The sequence below is a fragment of the Nuphar pumila genome, chromosome 2, assembly GCF_984573655.1.
Source record: "Nuphar pumila chromosome 2, dmNupPumi1.hap1.1, whole genome shotgun sequence".
Lineage (NCBI taxonomy): Eukaryota > Viridiplantae > Streptophyta > Magnoliopsida > Nymphaeales > Nymphaeaceae > Nuphar > Nuphar pumila.
The window spans coordinates 133,561,234-133,583,879 of record NC_143250.1 but is presented as its reverse complement, the minus strand read 5'-3'; the positions used below and the strand labels follow the sequence as shown (position 1 = coordinate 133,583,879).

At 36.4% G+C, this 22,646-nt stretch overlaps 1 protein-coding gene across 2 annotated transcripts in view; it reads right to left on the bottom strand.

Moving 5' to 3' along the window:
- The window catches only part of LOC149847161 (serine/threonine-protein kinase STY46-like), an 81,900-nt gene that overhangs the window by 8,274 nt on the left and 50,980 nt on the right, over positions 1-22,646 (bottom strand). For both annotated transcript variants that reach the window (XM_089996852.1, XM_089996853.1), the window contains exons 8-11: positions 16,842-16,978; positions 16,633-16,740; positions 14,799-14,872; positions 13,675-13,850 (exon numbers count right to left, since the gene is read on the bottom strand). In XM_089996852.1, coding sequence (XP_089852978.1) covers positions 13,675-13,850; positions 14,799-14,872; positions 16,633-16,740; positions 16,842-16,978 — 495 coding nt within the window. The remainder of the gene's footprint in view (positions 1-13,674; positions 13,851-14,798; positions 14,873-16,632; positions 16,741-16,841; positions 16,979-22,646) is intronic.

Here is a 22,646-nt window from a genome sequence, read left to right as displayed (position 1 = left end):
GGTAGCAAGAGTTTGAAGTTCTGAACACTTGGAGGCTAATTCTAATTCCCTTCCAACTGATTTTGAACATGCGGTTCAAGTTCCTTCATCTCCTTCCTAGGTACGTTATTGCTCAGGAGTTTTTGTTCTTCCTACTTGTTTTGTATCCTATGTATCATTTTCTCCAAACCGCCATGCATATTTGACCCTAATTCATTCATATGTTCAGCCTAATTCTTATTGAAAGGCAACTTCTAAATAAGAGTCGCAAATGTCAATGACTGAAAAGTTAAGTGCACTAAAAAGAATGCTGACTTCAGAGCTAGTGAAACTTCCATCCAGAAAGAATGCAGTAGGATGCAAGTAGATTTACAAAATAAAGACCAAGGCAGACGACTCCATTGAAAGATATAAATATAGGTTGGTGGCAAAGGGGTCTAGCCAACAATATGGAATAGATTATGCAATTTTTTTTCTCAAATGGGTCTTGGAGTTTGTGGCAGTTAGATATAAAGAATCCCTTCTTAAATAGAGACTTGGATGAAAAAGTGTACACGAAGCTTCACAAGGATATTCTGAAGGAACAGAGTGCAAATTGGAGAGAGCTTTGTATGATCTCAAACAAGCTCCACGGGCTTGGTTTGAGAAGCTTAGTTCTGCTACAAAATCCCTAGGTTCCAAGCAAAGCTACCATGATTCAACATTGTTTGTGTCATCATCTAACCAAGCGAAATGCATACTGCTTTCGTATGTGGATAATATGATTGTCATAGTTGATTATGTGCAAAAGATTGAAGATACTAAAAAGAAGTTGATCAATGTGTTTGAAACAGTTTTGTGAAAAGCGTGTCTCGCCTCAAAGAGAGGGCCTTTGTGCCTTGAGGCACACATAAATAGCGTAAAAGGCCTAAGGCATGCGCCTCAACCTACTTGGGTTAAATGAGGGTCAAAGCCCCTATTTTGACCCAAATTTGATATTAAAAAAACCAAGAATTGAGGAAAGCCCGACAGGTTAGGGATCTCTCTCTCTATCTCTCTCCTACTGAAAGGAAGGAGACGAAGAAGGGGAGCACCACCACCAGCTCTCTCTCTCTCTCTCTCTCTCTCTCTCCTTTTGTTCTCCTTTTTCTTCTTACCTTCTTTCCTCCGTTTTCCTTTTCTTCTTCCATTCTTCTCCTTCTAACTCGCTTCTTAATGACTGGGTTTTTTTTCTGCAATTAATTGACTGTATATATAAAAACCGTATATGTCAATTTGTTTATTGTTATTTTTAGTTCGTATGAGTATTTGCAAATATGCATGTGACTGTGCATGTACATGCAATTGATTGTTACATCATGAAAATTAAAAATGATTTTTTGATAAATAAAAATGTTTGTTGTTTGTTTTGTAATGCCATAAAGAACAACATTGTGTTAAAGTATATATATTTCTTGACGTAATAAGTAAAACCCATTAGGGGTATTTTAATAATTTTCCCTTATGTAATAGGTTGTGCCCATTAGCGGCACAACAGTGAATTGTTTTAGGTCTTTTAGGTAATTTTTTTTATGTACATAAATGTCCTTTAGCCAAAAGCTAAATGGGAGGGTCCCCAAGGCTCGCTCTCTTGCCTTTGTGTATATAAAGGGGTAGAACCCGTCTTGTATTGTAATGCTTGTTCTCAAGCACTCTCTCAATAAACTCATTATATTTTTATGTTGTCTCTCTTGCCCATAAGTGGCATTGTGTTTGTGATCGCATCTTGACCCATAAGTGGTTTTCATCTGTGGATGTTGTACGAGCCCAAAAGAAGCATTTATTTGTGCTTGTCATATCTCATTACATGGCATCGAAGCTAAATGTGCTCTTGGGGTGTAATTTGTAAGTGAAGATCAAGAGGATCGTGAGATTGGTGGAGCATTAGTTTGTTGGCTCGTTGTCTTGAGAAGCATGCCATCAAACTTCTTCAACACTTTTTCTTGCAATCTTCTTTTCTTTCCTCTTTCTTGTTCTCTATCGTTTTTTTCTTCTCTGCCATGGCTGATAAAGAAATTGTAATTGTTCCCATTAAATTTGATGAGAAAAACTATAATATGTGGGCCGCAACGATGAAAAGAATTCTCATGGGTAAAGATATGTGGCAATTTGTCAATGGTTCAAGATTGGAACCACAACCAATTCTCACAAAAATAGTTGTTGGAGCTGATGGTGAACCCAAGGAGGAAAGCCTTAAGGGAGTTGATAGAAAACAAGCTATGCTTAAATGCAAAAAAGCCTACAAGTAATAAGAAGTGGGCCATGTCAAGGTTCTTTATTTTTAGGGGTAGTATATGCATGAGGAGCTATGTTCCGATATTCTTTAACTTGAAAGAGCGGATGGAGCTTGGGAATATGTTAGACAAACCTATACTCAAAAAGATGTTGCTCACAAGTGAAATCTTAAAGACAAAATACATAATTGTAAGCAAGGAGATAAAATGGTAGGGGAATACTACAATACCCTCAAAAGACTTTGGGATCAATTGGCTAAGCTTGAGCCTATATGGGAGACACATAATGATGTTCAAAAACAAAAGTACAAGCATGAAGAACAATTGTTCCAATTTTTTAGAAGTCTTAGACCCGAATTTGAACAAGTTCAGGTCAATATCATTCATAGGGAAAAACCTCTTCCCTTAGATGAAGTTTTAGCTTATATGTGTATGAAGGAGACAAGATTGAAATCAATATCAGAGTCTAAGGAGATCAAGGATAATGTTTTGGCCATTTCAAGACCGAGTGTCAATACAAATGTTTACAAACCACCTAATTTTTCAAAACCTTACTACGGGAGACTATATATGATGACAATATATATATATATATATATGTCACACCTGTGGAGAACTGGGACACATCAAGCCATATTGTCCCAAGCAGTGTTGTGAAAAGCGTTGAGGCGTAGCGAGGCGCTCCACCAAAAACCGAGGCGAGGCGTAAAGCATAAGCCTCAAAAAAAAATTTGAAAACTTTAAAAAAATTATAAAAAATATCTAAAAATACAAATAAATAAAGAAATGTTTTATTGATGAAATAACAACCAATAAGAAATAGAAAATCTCAAATAAGTACTAAACAATATGAGATTAACATATAAAAGTAACTAAAAACTGATTACATAACTGGAAAATATATGAGATTAACCAACAAAAGTTAAAATATACAAAGAAACTGATTACATAACTGAAATAACAGAAAAATATATGAGATTAACCAAAAAAAGTTAAAATATATGAGATTATTCTAAAAAATATGAGATTAACATGTAAAAGTAACTAAAAAACTGATTACATAACTGGAAAATATATGAGATTAACCAACAAAAGTTAAAATATATTAAGAAACTAATTACATGACTGAAATAATTGAAAAATATACGAGATTAACCAACAAAAGTTAAAATATAGTAATATACTAAAAAATTGATTACATAACTAAAATAACTAGAAAATATATGAGATTAACCTACAAAAATCTTTTTGATTACTTCTCAGAAGTCTTGTTGTAAAAAAAAAAAATTGTGCCTTGAGGCACAGAGGGCCGCACCTCAAGGCGAGGCGCCCCTTTTGTGCCTCAAGGCACGTTTTTTATAACACTGGTCCCAAGTTTAATGGAAGAGAAAACAAAAAGGTAGCATCTGTGGGAACGTCCCACGAAGAAATAAGTGAAACCAATGAAGATTCAAAATCCATTGGATTATGTTCTTTCAAATCATGGAGGCCCTTCATCCACTAATCAAAAATTCCTCTTCCTCTCTTTCAGGGGTTGCGGTCTCTATATCTTCGCCTCCCGGTAAGGTTTTTTGCTTTTTAGATTTTGAAGCCTCATTTCATATGACCACATATTTCTTTGCTTTCTGAATGTTGCATTAATTCAACGCAAAATAATGTTTTTACCGTTGATGGGTCCTCTCTTAATATAAAAGGTATTAGGAATTTCAAAAGTATTTCAAAATTTTTTATTCCAAAAATTAGATTTGTCACAAAGTTAAATTTAAACCTTCTCTTTGTTTCTCAAATTACCGACCATGGATGTAGTGTCTCCTCATCTAACCAATGTTGGGTGCAAGATCACCAGTCCAAGAAGCAGATTGGGGAATGACATAGAGAATGAGACATCTACTACATGGATCATCTTTTGCTTCCAAAAGATAAGTTTTGTTATAATATTCGAAATGTAGACATAATTTTGTGGCATCAAAGGCTAGGACATCTTAGTTTATCAAAGTTATCCCATGTACCACATTTGAACAAATTTTGTAATAAAAAATTTCATTGTGAGGATTGTGTTCTTGGAAAAATGAAAGCCCTCTCTTTTCCTAAAGAGACTTTCTTTTCTTCTAAACCGTTTGAATTAGTGAATTCGGATGTATGGGGCCCTTCCCCTATGTTATCTCTCTTATTATGTGATTTTTGTTGATGATTATACTAGATTTTCTTAGATATACTTTCTTAAGAAAAAGCATGAAATTTTTTAAAATTTTTAAAAATATCATAACCTTGTCAAAAATCAATTTAAAACTAAAATTTCTATCTTCCACTCCGACTCTGGGGGAGAGTTTATGTCAAATGATTTCAAAACTTATTTAGAAAACAATGAGATTTTACACCAAAGATCATGTGCTTATACACCAACAAAATGGATTAGCTAAAAGAAAACATAGGCACATAATTGAGACCACTAGAACCCTTTTAATTTCAAAAAATGTTCCAAAACATTTTTGGGTTGAAGCTTGCTTGACTATTGTATATCCAAAATATGTTTTTTTAAATGGGAATTTACAAGAAGAAGTTTATATGGATACACCTCCGGAATATGAAGCTCCTCCTGGTAAGGTGCTTCGATTGATCATCGCTCAACTACTGTCTTTTGTGTATTGTTAAGTAATTATCTTGTGTTGTGGAAATGTAAAAAACAACAGAAAGTATCATTATCATTCACTGAAGTTGAATATTGTGCAATGGATACTACAATATCAGAGATTGTTTGGTTGCGAAGATTACTTGAAGATATGAACATGCATATTCAATCACCCTCAAGGTTATGATCTGACAATAAAAGCGCCATCTACATAGCCGGCTATCACACGTTTCATGAGTGTACCAAATATATTGAAATAGATTGTCACTATGTTCATGAAGAGTATCTGAAGAAGACCATCATCCTGCCTTATGTAGAATCAAAATTTTAGTTGGTTAACTTCTTTACAAAAGCTCTTCTCTCCAGTTTCATACTTTCGATGATTACACTGTAAGTCTGAGGAGTGTTAAAGTATATATATATATAAGTAAAACCCATTAGGGGTATTTTAGTTATTTTACCTTATGTAATAGGTCGTTCCCATTAGGGGCACAATAGTAAATTATTTTAGGTCTTTTAGGTAAATTTTTTTATGTACATAAATGTCCTTTAGCCAAAAGTTAAAGGGCATTTATGTTCCCAACGACTATCTCTAGCCATTGAGGAGGGTTTCAAGGCTCTCTTTTTCTTGCCTTTGTGTATATAAAAGGGTAGAACCCCTATTGTATTGTAATGCTTGTTCTCAAGCACTCTCTGAATAAATTCATTATATTTTTTATGTTGTCTCTCTTGCCCATAAATGGCATTGTGTTGGTGATTGTATCTTGATCCAAAAGTAGGCTTCATTTATGGATGTTGTACTTGCCCGTAAGAGGCATTTATTTGTTTTTGTCATATCTCATTACACATTGTTCACGAATTTTCAATTGAAAAAACAAGTTTAAGCTTTTTGTTTCTGAGACCAAGTGTAGATATGGATTTTTATGTGTGATTTTAGTAGTTTAATAAAGCTATTTTTCAAGCAAGCATGTATGAAAAATAGATCAAGTTGTTGCATTAATGTTACTTTTATATGTTATTCTCATATTTTTTGGAATTTATTTGAGATTTTTTATTTCTTATTGGTTTTTGCTTCATTAAAAAAGAATTTTTTATTTATTTATACTTTTAGATATTTTTTAAAGGTTTTTTTAATTTTTTTAAAATGTATTTTAAGGCTTAGGTCTCACTTCATGTTTTGATGGAGCACTTCACTACGCCTCAACACTTTTCACAACATTGGTTTGAATCGAAGGATTTGGGAATCCTAAAGTACTTTTTGGGTCTTGAGGTGGCCTATTCAAAGCGAGGAATTTACTTGGCTCAATATAAGTACACAACTAAGTTAATATCCAAGGAAAAATTAGTTGATGATACTAAGAAAGATGATTCTCCCATGGAGCCAAATATGAAGCTAAGAGCATCGGATGGAGAAGAATTAGACAATCATGTTGTGTACAGGTAGTTGGAAGTTTGATATACTTGACTATAACTAGGCCTAACATGTCTTATGCAGTCCACACAGTAAGCCAATTTATGAGTTCACCAAGGTCAGTGCATCCTGATGTTGTACTTAGAATCATCAAGTATGTTAAAGATACTATGCAATATGAAATGTTCTTTTCATCGTCAACCTCATGTGAGCTTAGAACATATTGTGATGTTGCTTTTGGGTGGTGTACTCAAGATAAACTCTCTACTCCAGGCTTCTGTGTCTTTCTTGGGAGTTCTTTAATTTCATGAAAGAGTGAGAAACAACAAAGAGAGGCTAAATCCACAACTGAAGCAAAGTGCAGGATAACGACTCAAGTTACAAAAGAGATTATATGGATTAGACGGTTGTCAATAGAATTTATAGTGCTCGTACATGGAAAGACCATATTGTATTGTGAGAATATGAGTGCTATTAATATTGCAAAAAAAATCAGAATTTTATAAGATAACAAAATTTATTGAAATTAATTGTCACTTTACTAGGTGTGCATATGAAGATAGAATCACTTCTCTTGGGCATGTGAGCTATAAATAGCAAATTGCAAATGTGTTCACAAAAAGTCTTACACCATCAAATTTGTAAAACATCTCTCTAAATTTGGGATGATTCCTTTAGCATCATCTTAAGTTTGAGGGGAAGTGTTGAGATTGAAAAAGGTGTACAGTGTTTCAGGTCTGGATCTTGTACCAGACCCGAGTTCATTCATGTATAAACCTGTATTCTTATTTGTATCCGGGTTCGGATATTACACCAGACCTGACCCGACCCGACCCACAATGTAAACTTAAGTGTATTAATATAGCCATTAGGTCACGATTTCTAAAATAAGAAATCGTGACAGCCGCAGCCCCCCTCTTATAATCTTTTCTTCGTCTCTCTCTCTCTCTCGTTTTCTCAATATAGGTACCAAGGTGGAATTCTAACATGGTATCAGAGCCGAGATCTGTCTAAGGGCCGAAAAAAGTTTCCGTCAGGTGCGACAATCGGAGTTTAGCACGTCTTCATCTTCTTCCTTCAGCAAGTCCCCTTCATCTTCTTCAGCCGAACCATCAAAGGCCGAGATCCTTCAGCGAGTCCTCTTCATCTTCTTCAGCCGAACCCATCAACAGTCCAATCTGAAGCCCTCATCTCTTCTAAACAGGAGTTCTGACATCCAATCGGAATTTTGAGGGTTTTTTTTCGCTTTTCCCCTTATCTACTCTTCTTCATTTCTCTTCTTTTTCCCTCATTCTTCTTCTCTTTCCTGAATTATTCTGTGCACCCACACTTCAAGTGGGTCTTTTTCTCTCTTGGATTTGAGGCTCACGTGAATCCTATTCACGTGAACCCAAACCGTAAAAAGGAGTGGTTGTGTTTCACGTGAATCACTGAAATCGACTCATGTGAAACACCAGACCAATTATGATCCCTATTTCATTTTATTGATATTGCATGTTTGACATTCCTTTATTGCTTGTCTGTTCGATCTTCCTATGTTCAACCTTCTCCTCGTACTTGCATATTCAAATATATGTTTATTGTATAGTTCCCTTCCTGATTCTTATTTCTGCAAATATATTTAATGTGTGAAGGTGTTTTTCACACGTCGTTGTATAGCAGTTTTCACAAGTTGAACATCAGTTCATGGATCCTCCGATTCTGACAATTTACGACCCTCTGTTCCAAAAAAAAGGTTAGAATTTTTCATGGATACTCCTGTTGATTCTCATTCTCAATGGATTCTTATCACTCTCAATCAAACCTTTCTTCAAGTTTTCTCAACCAGTTTGTTTCTGAAAAGTTAAACACCTCAAATTTCTTGATTTGGAAGAGACAAATTATTCCTTTCATAAGGAGTCAAGGCCTCTTAGGTCACCTGGATGGAACCACTTCAATCCCACCAGAATTTATCCCGAGAGAAGAAAAAGATGACCAAGGGGCGAGTTCAATCGTGTATGTCAAAAATGTTGAATTTCTCAATTGGGAAATGAAAGATCAATCAGTTGTTGCATACATCACATCAACTCTGTCTCAAGAAATTCTCGTTGCCATTCCTAACAACTGTACAACGCTAAAACTCTGGGAACGACTGGTTCAGACGTATTCGCAGGTTTCTCAAGCAAGGGTGGTTTTTCTAAAAAGAGAATTTCAGTTGCTAAGAAAAGATTCTATGACCATCATGGAATATTTGAACAAGATAAAGATCATCACAGACCAGCTTGTAGTTACAGGGTGTGCCGTTAGTGATAATGACATAGTGCAACAAACTCTGAGTGGATTGGGATCTGACTACAATATGATAGTTACATCACTATTGTGCCTTCCTGTTCTTCATACCTTCGATGAGCTACGAGTCAAATTGATCCAGTATGAAATGACTCTGAAGGGATTCTCTGAAGAAACTCATAATCATCCAAATACTCAAGAAGTTTTGACCACGGAAGTGACTTATGGTAGAGGACGGGGACGAGGAGGACAAGGGCGAAGTGGACACGGAGGGCGCGGTTTGCTTCCCACTCCAAACATGTCAGCTCATGCATAGGGATCAAGATTCATTCCTACTTGCTTCCTTTGTAACAAGAAGGGGCATATCAAGGCGAATTGTTGGCATAATCCAGAGAATAAAGGAAAGGGTCCGCAGACAGAAACCAAAAGAAAGTTCATAAATACCAGAGACAGTGGAGAGATTAAAAATTTGTTGATATCTGCCCCTATTCCTTATTTCGAAAAAAGTAAGATTGTCACTGGAGACGGATTCCACCATCCTGTTTCTCATGTTGGAAAGACTGTCATTCCCATGTCACATTCCACTCTTACTCTTTCTAACGTTCTTCATGCTCCTGACATAAAGAAAAATATTGTCTCCGTCTCCAAACTTATTGATGATAACAATGCTTCAGTTGAATTCACTCCCTTCTCTGTGCAGGTCAAGGACCTACGCACGAGGGAAACATTCGCTGAAGGAAAGAGACGAGGCAACATGTATGTCTTTGAAGAAGCTCCATGTCATGATGTTCGCCCTGCTCACTTGATTTTGAAGCCTTCATTAGAGTCGTGTTCATCCTCTTCCGCCAGTGTTTTTAGTATCTCTGAATGTAATAAGTCATTCTTATGGCATAGTCGGTTAGGACACTGTGGGAGTCATTTTATTGAGAAACTTGTTTCTAATAATCTCATTCCAAAAGGTCTTAATGAGGATGAGAGTAGTCATAAATGTTCTAGTTGTCTTTCATGCAAGAGTCATGTATTGCCTTTCCATTCCATTAATAAGAGAGCTTCAAAACCTTTTGAGATTATTTGTTCTGATGTGTGGGGACCCGCCCCAATTGTCTCTGGGTCTAGAAGCAGATATTATCTAATCTTTGTTGATAGTTATTCTCGATACACTTGGATATATTTCATAAAAAATAAGTCAAAAGTCTTTTCAAAATTTTCTTTCCTTGGTCAAAAATCAAATTTCTGAGTCCATTCAATTTTTCCAGTGTGATGGAGGTGGGGAATTTTCATCCCGTGATTTTATTTCTTTTCTTCGAAATAACGGAATAGGAAGAAGGGTGTCATGTCCTCACACTCCTCAACAAAATGGGATTTCTGAACGAAAACATAGACATATCGTTGAAAGTGCCATAAGTATGCTTCATGACAGCAATCTTCCCATCAACCTATAGACAGAAGCTTTTTATTCTGCCGTGCATGTCATAAATAGATTGCCCATGGTCGTTCTGGAAAATAAGTCTCCTTATCACTGTCTCTTTGGAGCTCATCCTAGTTATCATGATCTGCGTGTTTTTGGATGTGTTTGCTATGTGCATATTGATCGGTCCCTGAGAAACAAGTTTCAGGACAAGGCCCAAAAGTGTAGGTTTGTGGGATACGCAAATGACTACAAAGGATATAGGTGTTATGATCCCACCAACAAACGTATCAGAATCTCAAGAAATGTCTTTGATGAACAAAATTTTGATGACAGAGTTGATGCAACGAATATACCAACTGAAGTTTACTATCCTTGGTTGAGTTCAGAACTTTTTGCTGGCTCCAATGAAGCATGTTCATCAGATTGCGTGCAGCAAGAAGAAGAGATGTCTGAGAACACTAAGACGTCAGGGCCACAGAATTCAGAGAAAGTACCGGGCAGATACAAAGGCATTGTCTATTCTAGACAGAGACTGACAACATCAAGTCATTCGGATAATGTCTCAGTCAACAATCTGACTCCTCACACTCTTGAGGTCAGAAAATCAAGCCGCATACGATATCCCATACGATATCCCATACGATATCAAGAACAAAATTGTAAAAATCATGTGTGCAGGTTAAAAAGAGCTATCTATGGTCTGAAGCAAGCATCTCGCTCTTGGTTTGACATCTTCTCATTAGAGATTCAGAAACATGGATTTTCACGTTCCATGCTGGACCACTCATTGTTTATTTTCAGAAGTCAGACTGTGACCACTCTGTTATTAATTTATGTCGATGATATTGTTATCACAGGAAACTCTGCGGCCCACATCCAAGAAGTAAAAGACTTACTAGGTCAGAGGTTCAAAATGAAAGATCTTGGAGCTCTGCGCTATTTTCTTGGTGTAGAAGTTGATAATCAGGCTCATGGCTTGACACTCACTCAGCACAAGTACACCGTAGATGTTCTCAGCAAGGCAAGCATGAAAGACTGCAAACCTTTGAGAACTCCGAGTGTGCTTCATCAAAAACTTAGCGCTCATGATGGAAATTTGTGTGATGACCCCACCAAGTATCGAAGCATAATAGGAATGTTACAGCACCTCACATTCACTAGACCTGATATTGTTTATTCAGTCAATCAAGTGTCTCAATTTATGCATGCACCACATACTGGACATATCGAGGCCGTCAAGAGGATCCTTAGATATCTGAAAGGGACTATTGGGGATGGATTGATATACTCACCACAGCCATATGGCAAAGATGAGCACAGACTCATTGTATATTGTGATGCAGACTGGGCAGGAGACCCTGACGAATGAAAATCTACATCGTGATATTGTGCATTCATTGAAAGAAATTTAGTCTCTTAGAGCAGTAGAAAACAAAAGGCTATCGCTAGATCAAGTACTAAGGCTGAGTATAGATCTATGGTTGCTGCTACTGCCGAAGCCACATGGATCAGACATCTACTAACTGAAGTAGGAGAAAAGATCTCCCACACTATCTTGCTATGTGACAACCACAGTGCTATAAACATGTCATTCAATCCAGTACATCACAGTCGTGTTAAGCACATTGAGATTGACCAACACTTTGTGAGACAGAAAGTTGAAGAAAAAGAGATTGAGCCTGAGTTCGTCAATACTGAAAGACAAGTTGCGGACCTATTTACGAAAGGGTTAACAAAGGATCGTTTTTGGATGCTTAAAGGCAAGTTGTGCATGGTCCATAACCATGATCAACTTGAGGGGGGGTGAAAAAGGTGCACAGTGTTTCGGGTCTGGATCCTGTACCAGACCCGAGTTCATTCATGTATAAACTTGTATTCTTATTTGTATCCGGGTTCGGATATTACACCAGACCTGACCCGACCCACAATGTAAACTTAAGTGTATTAATATATCCATTAGGTCACGATTTCTAAAATAAGAAATCGTGACAGCCGCAGCCCCCCTCTTGTAATCTTTTCTTCGTCTCTCTCTCTTGTTTTCTCAATACAGGTACCAAGGTGGAATTCTAACAAAGATATGTAATTCATTGTATCATATGTAGTTGTACAATGTTCATCTATATACTTTCTGATATCTATAGAGGCAGTTTTTAACTTTAGTTTATAGTAGCGTAGCAGTTAAAGTAAGAAGTCAAGATTTGTCCAAAGTGTATTTGGTTGTTAGTGAGTGGGGGTCTATCTCTATTTGTTGTAACCTCTCTCATCCTTTAAGTAATGAAGTTTCCTTTTGCTCTTCTCCTTGTTGCTTTCTCTTCTTGAGCATTCATCCTTCTTTCTTGATATTTTAAACCATAAATTGATCTATTCAAACTATCGACTTCACTGAATCTTGGAAGCTGCTCCATAAACAATTTGTTTAACTCGCTATGTAAGAACACGTTTTTAGCAGCCAATTGTTATAAATTATAGCCATTTGGCAACAATAGTGATAGCACGACTCACAAAAGTGACAATCTTAAGTGCCAGGCTCAATGTTTCTTCGTAAACCAATCCATATTGCTGATTATAACCTTTTGATATGTGCTTCCATCTTATTTTTCACAGTTTGCAGACAGGTCCAATCAATAAGAATCCAGTGACCCTGCCCAGAATCCTACAATCATAGCCTCAGTTAAAATAAAAATAGCACTAATAAGAGCTAAGTCAAGCTAAATCTACCCATTAACTTGAGGCGACTAAAATGACAAGCTACCTAAACTGCATGGGGATAACTAAAAAATGCTATGTTATTCCAACAGCCTAATGTTAATGGTTTTGCACTTGGCGGTTTGATGCACTCCTAGGCTTGCACCTTGTGTCTAGTTCCAAATGAGAGAGTTGATCCAAATGGACATCTGTAATACATCCTACACCAATAGCCTCGCAATCACTAGGCACTTCCCTGATATATCTCAGTTTCCGAAGATAATTTTCCACTCCTACTTCACATCCCTTTAAAAAAAGGCAAACACGCCTTGTTATATACAATGTCATGGCAGTCAGAGTACACAAAACATGAACAGCAGAAAAGAAAAACTATCAAAAGTTAGAATGATTTTTATGTACCTGTGCAAAGAATTAGTAAACACTGTCACATAGACATGAATGCGGGTACAAGACATGATGCAGACACATTGGTATGACATGAGAGTTTTGTAAATCAAAGACACAGGGACACAGCCACACACACACACACACACACACACACACACACACACACACACACACACATATATATATATATATATATATATATATATATATATATATATATATATATATAAAACATGAATATCATCTTAAGTGAAAATTCTTAACAGCAACTTTAAATTATTAGAACATTAAATCTAAGGTGAAAATTAAAATGATATAAAAATGACAAATTTTAAAAGAAAATGCATGCAAATATAAAAAAATCAAGACAAAAAAAAAATAGGACAGTGTTGATGTCCCGTGCGATAATGTCCATGAAGTTTCATGGTGCGTCGTCTGTCATGTCTGGTGTTGTATCATGTTGACAGAGGAAACACATGCTAAGTGAAGTGCCCATTTCACATACTAACACATCAACTGCACTAGTCAGTTACAGAAAAAACATGAAAAACACAAATAATGCCTCAACAGTTTCAACAAAACAATGCTACTATCAAGATCATGTTCCAAGATAAAATGGATCAGTACATACATTTCCTTTATCAATTAGCAGGTTTGCTGTCTTCAAATCCCTGTGAATTATGTTGTTTTGATGCAAATACTCCATTCCTTTGCAAACATCTACTGCAAACTTCAGCAACTTGGGGAGCTCCAAAACCTTATTATGCTTATGCAGTAAATCATAGAGACTTCCTCCAGACATATACTCTGCAATGTTGAAAAAAAGGTACATAAATGCTAGTAGAAAACAAGTATGAAAGCTAATACAGATGCAATTTGATTGTAATGAGGACTAGAACAAACAGGAAACTGAAGCATCAGACTTGAAGCATTTGAAATACAATCATTATTTGACAGGAAAGCTCCGCCATTGAACCCTGTAGCAGCAAGATGGATTTTGAAACAAGACAGAATAAGAAAGAACTGAAGCATCAAACTAATTAACACTTAGGAGTGCAGCCGAGATGCGAATAATGAGAGGTCAGAACCAGGTGGATCTGAACCCCAATTCAACCAAGATATGAAAACTAAATCCAAGTATGACTTAATTAAGTGTGAAATGAGATTGGTGCCCAGACACAACCAAGTAGAACCAGAACTGGCTGTCCAACTTTCTTCTAGAAATCTTCATGGAAATTGATATGGGCCATAGTAACATTTCGTAAAATTATATACAAAACAGTTAAACAAGTGGAGCATGTGAACAGCCAGTTAGACTATTTACACATTTGTTATTTATTTTGACCAAAACTAAAAGTTCCATTGAAAGAAAATTACAGCATTTTCCACAGCTAGTGGTAGCTAACCAAATTCATACTATTTTTCAAATGGTCTATGGATAAAAATGTGATCGCAACAGCATGCCACTTGGGTTATACAAATCAGTCTTCACTTGCACTAAAATTCTGAGAATTTGAATGTCATGCTACACTAGAAAATGAATAACACTTACCTTGACAAGTTAAAAAACAATTTGGCAATAAAAAGGAAATTCTAGAGCAGCAAACTTCATGCTGTCTTATTAAAATCCCATCATATTATTTGCATGTTCGATTTTTTTTGTATTTTCTTGGCACATAGCATTCAAGATCCACAATATGGGGCATGCAAACATGCCTTAATGAAACATGATGAATAAGTTAACTACCAGCAAACCTGTTACTATGCAAAGCTGAGGGGCCTTTGTACATGCACCAATGAAGCGGACAACATTTCTATGCTGAACTTCCCTGCATGGAACATTCTTCCATAATTAAGACAGGAAGGGCAACCAATAGGACTACAAATTGCTAAGATTGCTTCGAACAGGGAAAGAAAATAGTAGGCTCTCTCTTAATTCATCTTCAGTAAAAATACTTAGTACATACACAGAAAGCAAAATGAACAAAACAGTAAAAAAACCATGAATATCAAAATGAACTAATGCATTAGATTAACTTACTCTATAATTTATCAAAGGTTAAAAAGTTCAAAGACACCTCAGAGCCTGACATACTGAACCCCTCTTCCTTAAGGAAAGAGAATGACCACAAAGGAGAGAAAGAGCGATGGAAAGGTCAGTAATCGTACTTTGGGGAAGGCCATAATTTCCTAGTTATCAATTTCACTCATTTTCTCCTTATTCAGGTTGTCGTATAGCCATAATTACAAAGAAGGGCCTACAACGCCATATCTATCTTCTACCACCTACAGCTCCATCACCAGTCTCCTTCATATAACAGAAAGGATATTGGCCATTTGTTGTATCTAGAAGCTTCCTTTCCAGTTTCATTTTCCCATCCTTCAATTTCATCTTATTTACCCCACACAGGAACAAAAAGAAGCAACAATACCCTCTTATTTCAATTTAACAAGTGGCAGTCAAACAAAAAAAGTCCCACTTAATTGCAAAAAAGAAAGACAGTTAAACAAAAATGTGGAAATCATAAAAAAAGGATATATAAGCATAGAAGTAACTGAAAAAATGAAAAAAGGTATGCCAAAAAAGGTGGACAAAGTGTTTGGAGCAAAGTATTAACAATTCAAAAAAATGTGATAAAAAGAAATTAAACATTATATCGAAAAATGAGAGAGCCCTTGAAGCCAATACAAGACAAGCAAGGTTCTGCTTCTGATTTCTCTTGATAGGGAACACTTAACATAGACGAAAAGGCATCCTCATTATGTAGAACAAATTGGCACTACAAAACCCACTCAGACGAACAGAAAATAAGTTCAGATTCCCATATATTTGCTCATAAGCAAAAGATGCTTATAGCTCTCTTCATATATGGACTAATGGCATAACATCTTCAGCTCGACAGCATAAGACTATACCCATGCCCCACAACATGACATCTTAATAACACTAACCAGGCAAAAATAGGCGCAAGCCGAAGATATATGTAAAAGAATTCATTCATCAAAACAAAAAGATGATAAATTTCATAAAGTGAAGCCCTATGTCACATGGGTGCGGGTGCAGGGGTGCAGCACTTTCAAAAAACTTGGGTGAGGGGGTGCGGCACTTTCAATATATATATATATATAGTCCAAAAGTTGGACATAAATGATCCTGGGTGTGGTCAACGCACCCAGGGTCAGGTTGACCGCACCGGGTGCCGCACCCGCACGTGCACCCACGTCGCGTCGACGCGGGTGCGGCACCCAGTTGGGCCAGTCCCTGTGACATAGGTGAAGCCAATCCTACACTGCATTTCCCGATAAAGCAATAGCTATTTCAATATTGGAACCTTCACCACATTCAAATAGCACACCAATGAGTTTCAATTATTTTGTTTTGCAAGATCATGGAAATAACAACTGATGATGCTTCAAGTACACATGATTAGGAAGTTGAAGTGCTCGAGCACTTAAGCTATTAATCAAACCAGCATCTCATATGGTCTCTCCATCATGAACATATCCCTTATCATGAACTGCCAAAGCATTACATTTCTCATTCGCTTAATTATGCAAGAAAAAGCCCAAGCAACTCAATATTGCTCACCTCAAGATCATAACTTCTTGAATAAATTCAACTTCCAAGGCATCATTTAGATGCTCGGGTCTAATAACCTTTATGGCAACAGCATGTCCTAGGTAAATCCCTTGATATCTGCCATGCAAAAGACAATACTCGTTCAGAATATATGCATTGTGAATGATAATAATATCAATGCAAGAAAACTGCTAAAATTTTCAGTTTGATAGACTGACAAATCTCCACAAGATCCAGATGCAATCTTTTCTCCCATCTTCAACAATCTTTTGTCAATCTCCCAATCTTCTTGTTTTTGAGGTGCTAAAAGAATCCTTTCGCTGGCTGAATGTGATGAAGAGCCTGACCATGAATCCTACATTCTCATCCAGAGGAGCTTTGGTTACATCCCCAGATAACACAAATGACTTATTGCCAGATTGATAACTCATGTTTTTTTAACATAAAAAACCAGAAAGATAATTTACAAAAACACAGAGCTTGATCATGAGACAAACGCGGACATGGAGAAATTTTAAGCACCACTTGAAATATGGCCAATTCATCAATTCCATCACTATAGTGGCGCTATGAACATTGGGATTCATAAACCCGGTCGAGTCCAATAAGATGCTGAACATACCCTTCACCACCATGTTGCATGAACAATGAAAGCAAGTATGACCAATACATCAGAATTTCAAAATTGTAAAAAGAAGAGGATAGCATAATCACAAGTAAAAGAGGCAATATAATTGCAATATGTTTGCATCTGTGCACAATCAATTATTAGCTTCTATTTTCTGATAGTAAACTATTTCCATAGATGCATAAGCAAACTGCCAGTTGGAAACTTTGACAAGTAGGGTAGAATCTAGTGGCAGCTGGTTGTTGAGTTTTTTCTAAGCTCCTAGATTATGAGTCCTATGAGAAGCCGATCCCGCATATTGACAAGACACGGACAAGGTAATGATAATGATAATGATGATGATGATGATGATGATGAGATGCATAAATGATTACACAAAAGCAGATCATTCATAACAATATCGATTAATTAAATGAGGAATAACCTTCATATTAACGAAAAGAGCATCTTGTAACTGAAAGAACAAAAAATATTCATCACACACACAAGTTCTCCTATATGACAAGAATACCATTATATACCACGTTCCAACAGTCTTGTATTTTTAAAAAACCACTTTCCATGCTTTCCAAAAGCTCCACCTTTAGTTTTTGAACAAAATATCCAATTAGTACTTCAAGTGTTGAAACGACAATCACCAAGCACAAAGCATCTGTTACTGTGTAGATCAGCATCGGTGCAATTTCTAGTCTCCTAAACTAGATGACTGATGATACATTCAAATGATAGATTTTTTTTCCCCAAAATGAAGGCCACAATATGGACCAGATAAGACAGATTTAGCATGAAAGATTGATTTTATACAGACAACCATGAATGCAGACACTGTGAGATCATCATTCAAATCATCAACCTTGAGAACCAACAATACAGATTATTCAAATCTAAGGTGGAATCAACATATAATGCAAAAGCCTGGTCCAAGGAAAGTTTATAGATCAAAGATTATTTGATATTCAAGAACTTTTGATCCAACAGATTACATCAAAGGCTCATTCAAGGTACACAGATGTTGCACATGTAATCACCAATTAAGTGCAGTGATGTATGAGTCCAACATTAGCACGTTGTAGACAATCTTGGTTCAGCCCATTATCTAGAGCATCGACCATGAAAGCAGACAGATCATATCTAAAAGAAAAAAGAGTATATTACACAGGAACCACCAGACACATTTACATATAATCTGCCACATCTTCACACAAATAGGAGACTAAGTCGATGGCTTTTACCTTTTTAATCAAAACTTACCAGGTAGTCCTGATATTCTCCAAAGAAGGACCATCATTCTGAATTGCTACAAGAGCATATATTTGTGTTACCTTTTTTTATCTGAGCTTTGTGTCACATTTTAAAGACTTATGTATAATATTTTTTTAATTGATAATTCTTAATTTTCTTTGGTTAACTCCAGAATACCACAATAATTGATTTTGAAGAAGAATGAAATTTTATTCAGAAATAACAGAAGGCGACAAGATGTCACCAGCACAAAAAACCGAATACCATGACAAATTAACGATCACATTAACCTAATATCATGGGACCTTCTTCCTATGGAAAAACACTTGTTTCTAAATTCTCCTCAACAACATCAAAACAAGATCAACATTTGGGACTGTGTAAAGACTAAAGAGATGGATATTTGATATAACTGGTGCTCTCAGCACTATTTTGAAAGGCATCACTCCCTCTACCAATATCTGGCCTTGATGTGGTAAAAAATCAGCAATAGCCCATTCATGCAAATATATTTGGTGACAAAAGTTGGGTAGATTTTAGACCCAATTTGAACAGAAAAACTGATTCCCTTGATAGGAGCCATTTGAGTATTGGATTGATGGTACATGTGGGTGCCACCTACTGAATTCCAGCAAATCCAATATTGGATAGTGCTAGAAAAATAGCGATTTTGTACATTCAAGTGTGTAGAAACATACATATACACATTAAAAAAGGAAAAAGAACTGCAAGTTGTATGCGGAAAGGTTTTTGAGGCTTCAAAATAGACCATCGTTATAAATGCTAGCATAGTGTTAAAATCGGTTTCTGTTTTTCAATTAAAAGATTTTATTGAAAGGAAAAAAAAATCGCCACCAACCAAGGAATAAGGTAAAACAAATACAGAACATGTTTATCTCAGCACCCAATTGCAAGCAGAAGTCCAGAACTCACAACAATTAAATGTTGGATAGTACCAGTAAATAGCTAGATTGTACACTCAAGTGTATATAAATATAAATATACACATAAAAAAGGAAAAAAAGGTGCAAGTTGTATGTTGCAAGGTTTTTGAGTTCATCAAAATAGACTCTGTATAAATGCCAGAATAGCGTAAATCAATTTATTTTTTTTGTTTGCCTAAAGTTCTTATTGAAAAGAAAAAGAATTTAGCCACCAAACAAGGAATATGCTCAAAAATTGAATACAGAACATGTTTATCTCAGCACCCCACTGCAAGCAGAAGTCCAGAACCCACACCAATTCTAAGGCTATGTCACACGGACTCGGCTAGGGAGGTGCCGCACCCGAGTCGACACGCCCCGACACGGGTGCGGACACGGGTGCGGCCTCGGACACGGCCTGGACTCGGTCAACGCCGAGTCGGACTCGGTCAACGAGTCCAGGCCGAGTCCGTCTTAATTTTGGACTCGGTCAACGTTGACCGAGTCCAAAAATGTCTATTTTTAGTACAAAAAAAAAAGATCTTTTTATATATTTTTTAAAAATATATATATATATATATAGCATGAGTCTTAAACATTAGGCCCAGAAAAAAAATTATTCTTAAATATTATCATTTAATTCTCTCTCTCAATCTTAAAAGCTAATAAATTCTCATCCACGAGTACCAACACTTTTCATCCACCAAGTTCTCTCTCTTATAAAAGCTAATAAATTCTCATCCACGAGTAGCAACACTTTCTCATCCACCGAGATCTCTCTCTCTCTCTCTCTTTTTCAAATCTAGCTTTGAAAAATTAAAAGCTTTTAATGCTTTTAATTAATGTTATGAATTTTAGCAAAAGATATTTAATGCATTTACCAGAACATGCTTTTAGTTAATGCTTTTAATTAATACCTTGATGATGTTTTATTCCCATGGTAGCTAAGACTCGGCTGAGTCAATGATAAACTCAGCCTAGTTTGGTTCTAACACAGTTATACTACTATTTTAACTCAGTTAGTTCAGGATCTGAGACAACTTGGAAGAGTCACGAGCCGAGTCCAAAATTTATATAGACATATGCACACACTGGATATATATATATATATATATATATATTTAAATATATATATATATATATATATATATAGCCGAGTCCCCGTGTCCAAAATTTTTAAAATTGCGCCGCACCCGTGTCGCACCCGCACCCGCACCCATGTGACATAGTTCTAAGGTAACCAATCCAAGAATATCACTGCCTTGAAATTTATTAGTGGTGCAAACTCTGACATAATCCTCAACATATAAAATATTATTGCATGAATTTAACTCCTACTTATGTTACCTTGAACATCTTCAGCTCAAACGCCTTACAGAATGCTCTCTCTGACTCTCTCTCTCTCTCTATCTATCTATCTATCTATATATATATAGAGAGAGAGAGAGAGATTGGATAAGCATAAGAAACTTGTTCATGGAGTAAAAACTGATGATAGTGGATGCCAGATAAAAATGAACTGGACTTGAACATGTTGACATGTTCGCTTTATGTGTGCAGCTTGTGTCATTGGGTGGTGTCCCCAGACAAATGATGCGCCAAGTATGAGATAGCAACCAAAATCTTTGTAGTCAAAGTGCTGACTAGACACAGGCCAAGCACCTAGGATAGGCCACCCAGTCAGCTAGTTCTAGTCTAACCAGTCAAAAGCGCTAGTTAGTGCCTAGGTGCTAGCCCCCTAAAAGGCCTAGTCGATGCCTATTGCCAAGGCAGGACTAGTCAACCTAGTTGGGACAAAAAAAACGAAATTAAAGACTAGCCACTAGGGACATTGTCATCCCCCTCCTTCAAATTTACTGTGGCAAACACATCTACTGGTTTAAATCAAGCAAAAACCTACATCTATAATCTTTGAAGAGTCCTAACAAGGGACATAAGAGAGAGAGAGAGGTGGGTGGGTATGCACAACTTAGGTGCGCACACTCAGAATGTACCACTACAGCCAATAATTTTCTTGCTATCCGACTACATGGACATGTCCAGCATGCTCCATTTGCTAGGAACCAGTCCCTAGATACAAAAAAATTTAAGGTTTGAAATTTAAAAAATTTGTGGGCTGTTGATTTTTCAAGCCTCCAAAAATCCTGCTTACATGTTAGAATCGGGTGATTCAAAAGCCGATTTCCACTAAATTGATCCATATAAAACACATTTGTACAGCCAGAATTTTTAAAAATGGTGACAAATGGGTGTGTACACCCAACTTTTCCCACATATATATATATATATATATATAGAGAGAGAGAGAGAGAGAGAGAGAGTGGTAACTGCCTACTACCTTCTCAGCGAGACCCAAGCGGATGCACGCCCGCATGATGCATGTCCGCTCATTGTTTTTTTCCGTCCAACAGGGCTTTAGGAGCGGTCCACTCATTTTTGCAACTTCAAAGTGCGCAATCTGACGGTCGCGTGCAGTCCGCTGCTGTCTTGTTGAGAAGGTGGTTGGCAGCTACCACCTTCTATATATATAGTGATTCAAGCATGTTAAATGACACATGCTAAATGGGTTTTTCAGGCTTTTTTCATTTTATTTTTAAATTATGATCATACAAATGTGATCTGCGTACTTTATTTTATAGGGATCAGCTCTTGAAGCGTTCAATTCCAACACATGGGTGGGTTTTTATAAGGTTCAAAAAATCAGCATTCCAAAATCTTTGTAATTTTTTGAGCCTCCAAATATCATTTTTTCCATAGAAAACACATGAATTTGGTAATGACTCCTAGTAAATCAACCATGTTGAAAACATCTATGGGGTCGAAACTGCAAAAAAAAAAGCACCGGAAAAGCAAAAAAAAAAACCATTTAGCATGTTTGCATCACTAAATATATAGGGTTAATATTTGGTGCTAGTGAAGGCACAAAGCTATTGAGAATAAACAACTTCCTTTCATATGTTTTAGACCTTTTTTTGTAGATTGGACCTTATGGATGTGATCTACAAGGTTTGTTTGGTAAAAAATGAGTTTGGAATCATGTAATTGTGACATGAAAGCAGGTTTTTTAAGGACTTCAAAAATCAACGGCCTATAATGCACTAAAATTTCATGACTCAAAAATCATATTTTAAGATTGAACTCAGACGATCCAAGGTTTGATCCTTAGTAAACAACCCATGCATTATATACTTGTGGTCAGATTGAGTCTATAAATCTTGAACCTGTGATTT